The 13,500-nt window shown below is 41.4% G+C and overlaps 1 protein-coding gene across 14 annotated transcripts in view; it reads right to left on the bottom strand.

Moving 5' to 3' along the window:
• The window catches only part of WNK2 (WNK lysine deficient protein kinase 2), a 120,171-nt gene that overhangs the window by 42,009 nt on the left and 64,662 nt on the right, over window positions 1–13,500 (bottom strand). For 8 of the 14 annotated variants that reach the window (XM_074914332.1, XM_074914333.1, XM_074914335.1 and 5 more), the window contains exons 9-13: window positions 12,020–12,216; window positions 9,197–9,349; window positions 5,202–5,393; window positions 3,615–4,154; window positions 757–1,065 (exon numbers count right to left, since the gene is read on the bottom strand). In XM_074914332.1, coding sequence (XP_074770433.1) covers window positions 757–1,065; window positions 3,615–4,154; window positions 5,202–5,393; window positions 9,197–9,349; window positions 12,020–12,216 — 1,391 coding nt within the window. The remainder of the gene's footprint in view (window positions 1–756; window positions 1,066–3,614; window positions 4,155–5,201; window positions 5,394–9,196; window positions 9,350–12,019; window positions 12,217–13,500) is intronic. The other 6 variants (XM_074914325.1, XM_074914324.1, XM_074914334.1 and 3 more) reach the window with 6 other exon arrangements.

The following is a 13,500-nucleotide window of genomic DNA, read 5'->3' as shown; positions in this document are numbered from 1 at the left end:
GTGCCAAAACCTTTATTTTGGTTTGCTTATGGTTATCTATTAAAGAGTTGAAGAGAAGGAAATGTTCTGTGACATTCTGTCAAGACTGAAGGTTAAACAATTATGGGAGTGGAAAGAAAAGTCAAAATAGCAGACAGGAGGAGCTGACAGTTTTATAAAGAAAACAAAATGTATTTTGCTTATATGACCACTGAGAATTGGGAATGCTTAAAAATAGCTGAAGAAATAAAAATACCAGGGTTAGACTAGAATTCAGGCAATACAGGAGGATACAATGCTAAATGAAATGGAAATAAGGCTCAAGCTGAGGAGTATGAAGAGCTTTTACACAGTGAATAATCAGATTGAAGCAGTTTCTTAAGGCAAACGATGGCAGGTTGCACAAGTGCTTGAGACATTTAAAACAAGACTGGACAAAACATGGATGAAACTCTACAGAACAGCTTCTTACTGACCCACGGCACTTAAAAGAAAGTCGTTTCTATCTCTGTGTTTGTGCCCAGCTAGGGACAAAGAAGTACTTAGCCCTGTTGCCTCGTTACTTCAAGAAGACATTTCACAAGGTACAACATGCAGTTTCCAGCTTCATTTGAAATAGCCAATTATTGTTTGACCCAGAGTCGCTAGCATCTAGGACAAGCAGCTCTATATGGTGAGAGGGGATAATCTCCCTAGTGAAATAAGCCCATTATTTCACACAGGAGTAAGAAGGTTAAGGGTAAGACTGGCGAGTTACTTCAGAGGAAACGGCTCTACCTCTTGAGATGTCTCTGCCTGGACAGCTGAGCAGGGAGCTGGGACCTGCTGACCCAGCGGCGGGGCAAGATCAGGTTGAAGCTGAAGCAGGCCAGAAGGCTGAAGAGGCAGACAGTGATCTATGGGGACGGGCGGACTAGCTGTAGCAAGGCTGCCATGAATCTGTGAAATGCCTTCTGGAGCGACGCGGGGAGGCAACAGTTCAGGCTGCAACTGCAAAGGTGGTGACATGACTATCGAAGGTTGCACAGGCAGCACGGGCACCTGGGCTCCAGCTTCCAGAGCATACTGAGTGTGTCCAGTAATCTGCTGTAACACAACAGACAGCTATTAAAACAAATCTCTACTTAGAGTGCTTGTGATTTACATGACAAGGTACTAAAGCCACTGGAGTTCAGAGAAAGGATTATAATTCCGTAGCAAGACTGTATTTGTGTGGTCTCTGCTTGGAAAGGTAACTACTTAAGACTTTAAAATTGCTTTCAAATGACCAAATAAAAATCTAAGGATTCTTCCTATATAATTACGACAATTTGTGTATTGCTCATGTGCTATTTAATTTGTAGAAACAAAGCCATATTTTGTTAAGAAATTAAAATTTAGATTATGAATTCATTGTCTTGAATAGTTTGCTCTGCTTTCAATGAGACTATTACAATGTCCGCAAAGAGAAAAAGATACTCTACCCATAACCTATACTAGGATTTTTTTTTTAATCTGCTACATATGTAGAACCAGTAGTTGGTATAGACCACACAGTCAACTCTTTTTTTACTTACAGAACACATTGTTTTCCATTTAAACATGTAAGACACAATTTAACTCCTGACATGCTAAGTACCAAGGCCCCAACCTTGCAAACACTTCCCTTGTGTTACACACACAGAGGAAGTTTCATGTATCTCAGTGGATTTCTTCAGTGCATTAAAATAACTTATGTGCCTAAGCACTCTGTGGGAACCGGACCGATGAGATTAGATGCCAGCTACCTTAGAGACTATGCTACTCTTCTGCATAACAGTTCTTTGAGTTGTACATTTAAGAACAGAACGTTCTCCTTTTTAGGTACATCATGTATTTTTACAAGGGGACTGAGCTTGTGCGAAGAGAAAAAAGGAAAGAAAGGAAAATAGGGATGAAAAAAGGCTTTTTACGACTAGGTAAAAGCTCTGCCTAATTTTTACCTTTTTTTTTTTCTTTTTCTTTTTTTTTCTTAAAATATAATCACCTAGAGATTTAGACTATTTGGAGAATACATTCTTTTAAAAAAAATTAAGACTCAGATGAGAACTAGGCCACACAATTTCATTACTGCATGTTCTCTGCAGATTCTGGATATGAGCCAAAATTATTATTCCAGGTTTTAATGTGGATAAAAATAAAGACACGATGTGCTCCGCAACACATAACAGTTACACGACTGCCTAAGTGGAGGTTGCTAGAATAGCAACTGTGGTGTACATTGCAGAAGAGCAGTGATTTTTTAATTTTTTTACAAAAAATCTTATATAACTAGAATAATTCACAAAATGTTTCAATGTATAATTTACCTGGGCAAAACTAAACTCAGAGGTGCTAAACACCAACTGCCAAAACAGCAATGCATTGGAAAGCATTTATTTACAAAAATACCTCTCCATTAAAAGTACTTCAAAATGTAGACCACTGTTTGTTTGAATATTCCTCTACACTTGTCCATTTTGTTTGTAATAGCTTTTTTTAATCCTAAAAATAATACTATGCATTTCTTCCATACATATTTGATAGATAATGACCATGTTAACAGTTTGAGAATATCAGTTCTCCAGTTTTGGTGTTTGCCATACTTGCTGTGCATAATGGGCCTGAACCAAATCCCTCTAAAGCCATTGGAAACACCGTGGCTAACGAGCTCAGCGGCAACTGTCTCAGGCTCTGTGTTGCCTGCATTTTCACAAACAGTATTTCTGTACCAAATGCACGGCTGAAGAGAAATTTTAAAATGATGTACTACTTTGAAGATGCCATGATACGGCAGGTCGAAATGGGATGTTATGAATTTTAATCAATATGTTATAGCAAAGTGATATAGTGGAACACAGATTTTTCAAGAATACTATTATTAACAGATTCAGTGTCTTCTCCTGCTTGGGTCAGGCTGAATTTCATGTTGTCATATCACAGATGAGGCAATAGAAGTATTTACAGACTCTGTCAACAAGTCCTGAACCAGTTCTCTTGCAGATAGTGCTAATATTAGAAGCTCCATTTTTTGCTTCATTTCTTTCAAGGGGGAAAGGGTCTGCAGCTAGAATTCATTCTTGTCTGATAGACCTCTTGCATGCAGTTTTCTGGAGTTGTTAATGAATGGCCATTTCCCTTTACTGTTTTAAAGCAGTTCTACGTCAAAACAACTCTATCACTCTTGCCAACTCACCCATATTTTGCCATGAGAACACAACAGCCTACACATCACGCGCAGCCCGGAGTAAAGGCATCAGCAAGGCTGTGCGACTGCTGCCATGGCTCCGCCTGTCACAGGGGAATGACAGCTCATACTTCTTCCATATTTGAGATGGGAGAAGGAAGAGGGAATTCAAAAATGCTCATCTGCTCACTTTCCAAAGCCTGTGAGATTATTCCCTACAGCCCCTCAATATTCACCTGTCTTTGGATTAAGACCTCACCTGTTCCACCCAACTTTAGAGCTCTAGCAACCACCTCCAGGACCAAGGTCAAGGCGTTAACAAAACATCTTCAGACCAAGGGAAAAAAACCTCCCCACTGCGTGTTTACAGGGGAGCAAGCTCCGGGAACGCCTGCGTTCAGCAGCCACCCTAGGGTCCAGCACCGACACAGCCCCACGCCCAGTGCATTACCTGGTGACCAGCCCCAGGCGCGGCCAGAGTCTGCTCAGAAGGATGAATTATGCTTGGCTGAAGGGATTGAGGAGGTGGAGGTTGCTGCGGCTGGGACACTGCTTGCGTGCTCTGCGTGTGATGGGGAGAGGGCGCTTCGCTCTGAATGATCTGCTGGAAGGTGGGCTGGTACATCTGCTGCTGGGGGAGCTGGGGCACCCCGTGGTGCGGTGGCAGCGCCGGCACTCCTGGCGGAGCCACAGCTAGCAACGGTATCGTAGCAGCTGACATATTTGGCACTATCGTTTGGCAGGGCAAGACCAAAGAAGCCACGGTGGTATGAGGAAGATTGACTGCCTGCATGGGGAGGGCAGGGGAGTTTGGTGCCATAGGCAGAGTGGGGTTCATGGGGAGGCTGGGTAAAATCACAGCGGGAGCAAAATACTGAGAGGGAGCAGGTATGGGGGGCACATTTGCAGCAGGCATGTCAGAGAGGTTTGGAGGAAGGCTGTCAAGTCCTGCCAGAGGAGTAATTGCAGGAATGACAGGAAACTGAGGAATCTGAAAAAAATATAATATCACATAAATTGCAAGTGCTTTCACTGATAGTACAAAGCAGTTTCATTTGCCACACAAGTACGTAAAAATCACCTGTACCATGACGATAATTATGTCTGTTTGTTAATCACTTCCATTCATTTCCTGAGGTTTATAAACAGTAATAAAAAACTGATTTATGCTTAAATCATTAGTAAAAGAGAAAAAAACTTCATTTCAGTGGGATGTTTTTATACCTTAGAAGCTTAAAACTATTTCTAAAACTAGCTTGCAGCCTTCAAGCAACAGAGTAATTAAAAGTTGCTTTCATTCTAACAGAAATGAAAAGGAATTGGACCAGACAAAATGCAAAATTCTTTCATGCAAAATTCAGGGAGACAATTTAAAACCCTTGCCTTTAAACAGGCTGACTGCAAACAAGGCAGCACAGAAGATCCCATAAAAGGTTTTTTATAATCAAAACCTCCCAGTGATGTAGCCGACTATAACTACAGTCATCACGGAAGCAGCTTGCTTCTTCCCTTTGGCACAAGCTGCTTCACAACATGGTGGCTGTCACTAGCAAACACACCAATAGCACCAACAAACCCTTCCAGGCCAAGGAAAGGGTCCGTCCCTGGTACTGAAAACAGAAACAGGGCTGAGGGCTAGGGAGAGGTACGTGTGGTGCTGGGGAAAGTGGTGAAGTCAGGAGCTCAGAAAAAGAAAAAATGGGCAACTTTTCATGCTCTTAAAGCTTGGGATGGGGAAGAGAGCATGCCAGAGAGAAAGGTGCAAAAAAAAAAAAAAGGCAGTTATTGCAATTTTTTAACTGTCATTAATTGGGTTCTCTAGGCATGACATAGGATTACTCACAAAGGAGATTTTTCCTTCACCAAACAAAAACACATAGTAAAGAAATATACAGGAATTAGGAAAAAGCTATATTCTTGTTCTTAACTAAATTGGCATGCATTCAAAATAGCCACACAAAAAATGCAAATCATGTTAATTAAGCTAGAAAGCTTTACTCAAATGGATGTATTTACACACAGTTTTCAAAGATATTACCTGGGAAGGGGCCACTGGTGGAAGCTGTGGCACAGTTGAAATCTGAAGGGGTTTTAGTGGTGTAGTGCTAGCTGCCACCTGAGAGGTCTGGGGTTGATACTGGGGTAACAGATGGGTTGCAGGCTGCATTGGGCAAACTGGCTGGCTGGCAAGCACCTGCTGCAGAGAAGCTTGCTGTGATATGGGTTGCTGCTAGGAAAGAAAAAAAGAATAACAATGGTTATAGCCTGTATGTTATGAAAGAACCAGTTCACTGGACACAGCCACCAGTTTCTAGTTCAAACTGCACAGTCAGAACAGTGCTGTCACTTGGAGTAGGGACGGTTTATAGAAGAGAAGAGCGCTCCTAATTTAAACACTGTATGAGAGCCTATGTTTAAAACACATTTAAATGCAAGATACATTTCCTGAAAAGACAAGTTCTAACTGTGTCAGAAAGGTTATTTGTAATGACTCAGTCTCTTCAAGTCCCAGAGACTGTTCTAGTTGGCCGTGTAAAATCTCCACCTACTAACTTCAAAGATTCCTACTATGCAGATTATACCTAGCTAATCTTGGCATTCAAAAGCTGACTACATAATGTAGCAGGCATTGAAATATACAACACTTATTATCTGAGACATGAATAAAACACAATAATTATAGTAAAAGCTGGATCACAGTTATTTCTGAAGTGCTGTAGTAACAATGTGGCAGCCAAAAAAGCAGTTTTACCCTTCCAGGGAAAACAGTGCTCCACTGACCTGCCAGATTTTACACAGTAGAACAGAAATAAAAAGCTGCATTAAAACTGAAAATAATCAGTAACAAACTTTCACATTTTCCATGCTGCCAGTATCTCCTTCTTCAGTTACTCCAATTCATGCTAGAAAGTACTTTAAAAAAAATCTTCAGTTTCGGAAGGATGGCACCAAGGCACCAAGTTGGCTCTGGATTGACCTACTAGGGATCACAGGACTGATTGCTTCACCCTGGCTCTGCAGCACATAGAACCTAACACCATGCCCGATGGTCAAAAGGTAACTTTAAAATGAATAGCCAAGCATTATAATCTTTTATCTTTGCCACTTCCACTGTAAATCGGTATTATAATATTTTTCTCTGCACTTTTTTAGCAGCAGGATTCTTCAAACAGTTTTTAGATATTAATACAATAAAACTGTAGAAGATATATTAAGGAAGCAAGATGCCACCCACCCTTAAACAGCTCAAATTCAACCACGACTGGTAAGCTTGCAGTACAAGGATCAGTGAACAAAAGTATTTGGCGATGGGCATCAAATATCTGGGGCTGAAGGCACCAAATGCCACAAGCAGTGCAAGACAGGCTGGAGACAGCACTGAACAGCTCTGCACAGCACCTGCAGCATTTATTAGTCCTGAGTGCTCACCTTGCCACATTAAAGAAAAAAACAATGACGTGGCTCAGTATTGCAGTTTCTGCCATTCCAGGTTTGGGGAAAGCAGGGGCATTTACTCAATTAAAATCCTAAATTCGAGGGAATGGCAGCACTGACACAAACAAGCGGCTCAGTGGGAGCTGGTCTGAACCTGGTGATGAGACAGAGCAAAGCAGCTGAGATGGAGCCACCCGAGGCATCGGGGTACCCACTCATCCCACAGCGCGAGCTCTGCAACACGGGAAACTCCTGCCAGACCCAACCTGACTTCAGGAGCAGAACAGACACACACACGGTGTGCTGGGCTGGAGCTAATAAACCTTGCCAGCACCCAAAGCCAGATCAAGTATCTTGGCATTCCTGTCTGGGTTAATCTGCAGCTCAGACAGGCTGCTCACAGATAACTGAGCATTGAGCATGCTGACACAGGCTGTCCAACCCACCTTCGACTCAAGAGGACACTGTTAAAAGCAAAAAAATTGCACTCATGGAGCTAAACAGCTTCCTGAAGCCTCCATTTCAAATTCAACTTGTGTTTTACAAAACACTTGTGAATTGGATGAGGCACAGGGAGGGGAAAATATCAATATGAATTATGCTAAACTGGAGCACCTTCCTTATGAGGACGGAATGAGAGAGTTGGGGTTGTTCATCCTGGAGAAGAGAAGGCTCCAGGGAGACCTTAGAGTGGCCTCCCAGTACTTAAAGGGGCTGCAGGAAAGGTGGGAGGGACTCTTGATCAGGGGTGTAGGGATAGGATGAGCGGTAACGGGTTTAAACTGACAGAGGGCAGATTTAGATCAGATGTAAGGCAGAAATTCTTCCCTGTGAGGCGGTGAGGCCCTGGCACAGGTTGCCAAGAGCAGCTGTGGCTGCCCCCTCCCTGGAAGGGTTCAAGGCCAGGTTGGACGGGGCTTTGGGCAACCTGGGCTGGTGGAAGGTGTCCCTGCCCAAGGCAGGGGATTGGAACTAGGTGATCTTTAAGGTCCCTTCCAACCCAAACCATTCTATGATTCTAAATGTACAGATAGCCAAACTGGGAAAAAAAAATGAGGAGATGCAACAACCGATCCCATGTCTCTGAGCCATCAGTGTGTATTCATACAAAATCAATACATTTCATTCTGTTTGGCAGATGAATTTTCTTACCCTGATTTCCCATTCTTTGTTGACCTCCCCTACCATTCATTTACAATAGACTGCTCATGGCATCATGCCTGTAGACTCTGGGAACACCAGACCTAATTCTGAGACACACAGGTGCTCTAGGAAGCTCTGCATAGGAAATTTTATCATTTTACCTATTTCTGTAATAATACTGCTTTAAAAAGTCAGTCTTTTATTGGGCTTCCTGACAAGATTAGAAAACAGACAGACTAGTTTTTAAATTCTTTTACTGTCAGGGATAGAATTATTTCAAGAGACAGCAACGCTGTGAGGAAGAGTCATGTGAAAATTGAGCAAGTTGGGCAAATATCCGATTCCAAAGCAGCATTTACTCAGGGGAGAATAAACAGCTTTTGAACTGTCAGCATAAAGCTCCAAAGGCCACTAGAGAGATCTGTGCAACTGGTGAGGTCCTAAATCTGCATAAGTATAAAAGTTTCAGCTGAGAATCACTAGAATATCCCTGCCCGTTAGAGAAAATTGATATATGACAAAACTTCACGTAAGCATATGCTATTTGAGGAGACCACATTACATTGTTCCTATACTGATGCTTTCAGAAAAACAGAGCATGTTAAAAAAAAGGCAACCTGTGAGATAAATGCTGGTAACTAAAAAGGTTTAGAGAGGCACGAACCATGCCAGTCACAAAGTATTCAGACACCCCCCAGCCATGTCAACAGTTTCTACTGAAGGAAGCTAAGTTTTTGGTAGAATCACAACAATAAGCCACAAATTACCATGTCATAGAGGTCTGTGGCTGCATTCCTCAGAGGCTGACACCACCTCTGCACGAGGAGGCGACTGCAGCCTTCCATCTGCCCCGCGGCTGCTTAAGAGCTGTTCTGTAAATACCTTCAGGGAACACAGGTTTTGGGGGAAACTTGGTATTTCAAAATGCACAAAGAATTACTATTTGGAGACAATTCAGAGACAGACTTTTCTCTTGGAAGACAAAGCTACTGGCTGGATGCCTATACTGAACTATATTTAACATGCATGCACAACTCAAAAAGCAGCATTGCTGAGGATTCAAAGACAACCGACACCAGGCAAGACAGTCTCTTTCTAACCTTTTAGAAAGGAGATGCCAAATAATAACACAAAATTAGGAAAACACTGTGATTTTCAAGAACCAAGACAGTACATGGAAATCAATGTAAGGCTTCAAGCCAATACTGTTAAGCCACAGTGAAAGAGAAGTCTTAAACTACATCAAGACATTCCAAAGTATCACACAGCAGTTGTCCCCAAGCCCGTTACTCTTCTATCCCTTAAACCCAGCGCCCTTTGCCCCATCCCCAAGTCTCTCAAGTGACAGTTCTGTAGTTTCAAACACCCCAAACTTGTCACAGGTATGGGCTGGAGCAGAGCGTGGGTAGGGAATGGCTTGAGGAAAGCACTTTTCAGCGGCAACCTGGCTCTCACCTGCGGGCCGGCCAGCACCGGCTGCGGCTGCCCCAGCTGCAGGGAGGCCATGGTGGTGGGCTGGACCACAGGGAACGGCATCACTGGCTCCTGGTAGTGCTGAGGCCGCTGGGACACCACCGTGGGCGCAGCCTGAACGGTGGGGAGGCCAGGCTGCAGGAGGGAGAGCACTGCCTTAGAGAAGAGCAACCCTCTGATATGAGCCTCTACAACTGTTCATCATGAATATAATTGCATGTAAATAGTCTAATCAGTACTTGGCTCAAAATAGAGGGGGGAAAAAATATATGAAAAAATTACCTGCAAGGAATGGAAAGTTAATCAGTCTAAAAATGTGGAAAAAAGTCAGCAAATTCCAAATAAGACAACCAACTGCATTGCATTTCCTTCTGGAAGTAGAGACCAGTAAAACCACTGAAAGCACATACACAGTGACTGAGAATATACCAATAGCAACAACAAGCCATTAACTGGGTGAAAGAGAAATTTATCTTCACAAAGATTCTTATAATTTCATAAAGAATCTTTCTCTTCCAAAAAAGCGGGTTATTTACTTGAAATGGATGCCAAGAAAACAATAGAGAAATAAGAAATAAATTAAACCACAGTGGACGTGAAAACAAAAAAAATAGTAATAGAAATTAAGGTTTGTAACAACAGCAGTTCTCTAAAGTTTCAGCTCAGAGTAGATAAATTAAAAATAAACAGTATGTCAGACTGAGGCTCATAAGCCTAAAAAACCTACTACACCTCCATGTGCTTGTTGTCTTGGTAATCTCCCAGATAAATACAGTGATTTTTTTTTTTTTCTTGGAAAATGGAAGGTTTTGAGTCAGACTTTTGTTTCCTGTGTCTGTTGATATTTTCAGACCTTGGAACTTTTTACCTAAGTTATTGCAGGAAGAAAAAAAAATATGGAAACCCCATCAGAAAATAAAAAGCTATGAGAAATATTTTGTTCATGAATAAAGTTTATTATCTTTCCAAACACTCAATCATGAAAAAGTAATGCATTTAGGTAAAAATCAATCAAACTTATTAATGAAAAGAAAGCCTGCTCTAAAAGAGCATGCAGCACAGCTCAATTTAAAAAAAAAAAATTTTGCTCAAGATATGCTGTTAGAGTGCTATATTTAGGGTTAAGTCAGTGCTTTGGGTGAACAAGAAACAGGGAAGGATGGATCCCAGGAGATGAACGCACACAGAGAAGGTGGTTTCCAGAGTGGAGAGAGCTGACTACAGATGCCAAGGATTAATTTCTTTCCTTCAGGTAAGGAGAGTCATGTTTCAATGTATTCACAAAACACAGTTCATAATTTCTTGCAGCCATTTTGGAAAATATAACGTAAAACCAGGGAAAATGATGTCCCAAGTACATAAGTTAAATCTGGATCAAGCAGGAAAACCACACTGGTCCTGGATTTTATTTTTCTTCTCAAGTCAAATAGGATGAAACAAAAAAAAAAAAAAAAAAAAACAAAAACTTAATCTACCACATCATTTCTGTTATTTTTACTAGACAAGTGCTTCCACTGCTCAGAGTAGCTGCAGTCACCAGCTTGCTCTCCACTAGTGGCATTTTGCCAGCGCACACTTTACAACAGGGCTGGGACTGTCCAAGCATGTTGGGTTCTCTGCCACTGGAGGATTCAGAAGGCAAAATATTTTCTGCAACTCTTGCAGATCTCATGGGAGAACTGATCTTTTGGCTAATTATGTATTGTAAAGATCCATGTAACAGAGGCAGGTCTGAACTTCTGCCACATGGCCTGTTTATTTGGGGAAGAGGTTGAGACACTGAGTTTTCTGGGAGTTGCCTACCTGGGGAGTGAACACTTTCAACAGCCATCAAGACTTCTGACACATTTTGATCTTGGCCAGACTGAACTACACGGACTAGGCATGTCTGACAAGACTGTTGAGGAAACATTAGCTCCATAGGGTTTGCAGAGGTCCCCAGTGGCACCAGAGGCGATGTGCCTTCTGCCTCTTCTCTAGTCTACAGATACATGTTTTCCTCTCCCAGTTACTGGGGAAGGGATGTTGTGTTTGGGGTCAAAGCCACAACAGGGTTGCTGTGTCAGCAAAAGGCAGTGTAAGCACTGCCTGTCATGTGTGATGGGTGCAGGCTGGAACTTGAACATGATGCTGCCACAGTTTCTGAAGGACTTCTGAAGATTTGTGTTTGCTTGCATGTGTTAGTTCTTGCACCAGTAGTTCCATTAATTGCTTTTGGTCAAGGTCATAACAGCACAAAACCAGGAGCAAGTGTGGATATCTGACTGGGCTACCAGGGCCTGATTTTGGAGCCTCAGTAATGGATATACAACCCCGACTCTGTGCAAGATTAAATTCACACCCAGAGCCAGAAAGGCAGTGACTGGATGTGTGACCTTTGCCACAACTGGAAGGAATATCAGACCTAAGAGGCTCTTGAACGAATGAAGGAGCAATAATGTGTGGCTATACCAATAATGGACAAACCAAACAGAACAGTTCTCAACTACATGCATGAGTTTAAAACTAATCACTGCAAAACTACTAACACAGTTCTGTGACAATGGATTGATAAAAAGCTTTTTTACTGAAAATATGACAGCTGCCAGTGAAGCATTTCTTCAGAACGGAAAATATAACCAGCCATACACCATCTACTAAGCGCATATTTCAGGTCAACTAGAAATGTATTAGTAAGCAAGTCACCATCAACAGAGGTGAGAAATATATAAGTCAAGTCCTGGAATTCCTATCTACTGGAGGATATAAATGGTGCATTAAGTATGAGCTAAGACACAAAATAATTTCGAAAAGCTTTAGACTTACTCCTGAGGGCTGCTGGTAGTGCCCCAGCTGCTGAAGGCTGTGGGGCACAGCCTGGCTCTCACTCAGAGGTGGGCTATAGACCCGTTGGATAGCAGGAGGTACTGGATCAGGCAGAGACGAGTAGATGACACTTTGCTGGCTGCTTTGAGAGTCTGAATAAACCGTGGACCCTTGACCACTGTCAAATGTGCTGTCGGCTGAAAAAACAATACTTTTTTATTAAAAGCTCAACAACTCCAAACGTTTAATGATTTAAGAGCAAGGTCAACACTGGTTTATGTAATTAGCATTTTTACTACCTTAGCCCTTTCCATTATATAAATAAATTACACAACACAAACGTTATTTTCTACAAAAGGCACATACTGCTTCTCTTAAGCCAAAAAATATCCCCATGGTTTTATGTGCACGATGATATTTTAAGCACATTGATATTTCCTTTAAAGGGCGTAAGGTTGGCATTAAGAATTGCAGACGTTTATAGATTTTGTAGGATGAAAGGAATGAAAACCCCAGTTGTAATATTCACAGCAGATCATGGAGTCTTTTAGAGTTAGATCTCTCAGGGATGCACTGACTTTAACACCATTTTTTATTAGTAGCACTGAAAATTACAAAATTCTTTATCTTGTATGTCTTAGTTCAGCAAATCATACCCTGCTTGAGTATACAGCAATACCTCAAGATGAAAAGCAGATAACAAAATAATTTGCAGGTTTGCAGTGATTTAGGAGTACCATTCAGAACTCTGTTGGAGTTTCTCACGCAGAGTGTTTGCCCAGCTAACCTGCAGAATTGCACAGCTATGGGTACCGGGCAACCATCGTAGCTTTTGTCCAATGAAAATAAAACTGTAGCACTGAGTAGTACAGGTTTAAAAATGACTTTTCGTAACTTCTGAAGCCTGTAAAGTACCTGTGCCCAGTTCTTCTTGAGCATAAGCTACTGTTGTCTCCATTTGAGAAATGAAATGAGATAATCAAGAATGTAGCTGTAAGTATCCAAGAGACAAATGTCTTGAAAATTAATTATATTTTAAATTAAAATTCAAAATTAAGATGTAAAATTCAGAACAAAGAAACTTACTTACAAAAAAATAGCTTAGATTACAGCTGAATTTAAATGCTACTTCTTTTTCTGACACTTTACATCTTCTCTTTTTTCCATATTCCAAATAAGGTTTTACTTATGTGGCTTTTAAATAATAAATTATTTTTCACTAGCACCAGAGATTACATTTCTTCTCAGTATTCACAAACTATTTTCCCAAATATTTTTTTTTAAATTAAACTACCCTCTATGTTTATTCGACTCATTTCTAAAAAGAGTCAACACAGCCCTGTTCTAAGAAGGCTGGGATTTCTGCTGCATACACACCTCCATTTTATTCCAAACAATTAAGACCTCAAAGGAAAAAAAAATAGTATGATGGTAGAGTGCTAAAGTAAAAGCTGTGAGTCAGTCTCAGAATTTTTATAGAA

This window comes from Athene noctua, chromosome 10 (genome assembly GCF_965140245.1).
Source record: "Athene noctua chromosome 10, bAthNoc1.hap1.1, whole genome shotgun sequence".
Lineage (NCBI taxonomy): Eukaryota > Metazoa > Chordata > Aves > Strigiformes > Strigidae > Athene > Athene noctua.
Note: the sequence above shows the minus strand (reverse complement) of the source record. Positions and strands in the feature narration are given on the sequence as shown.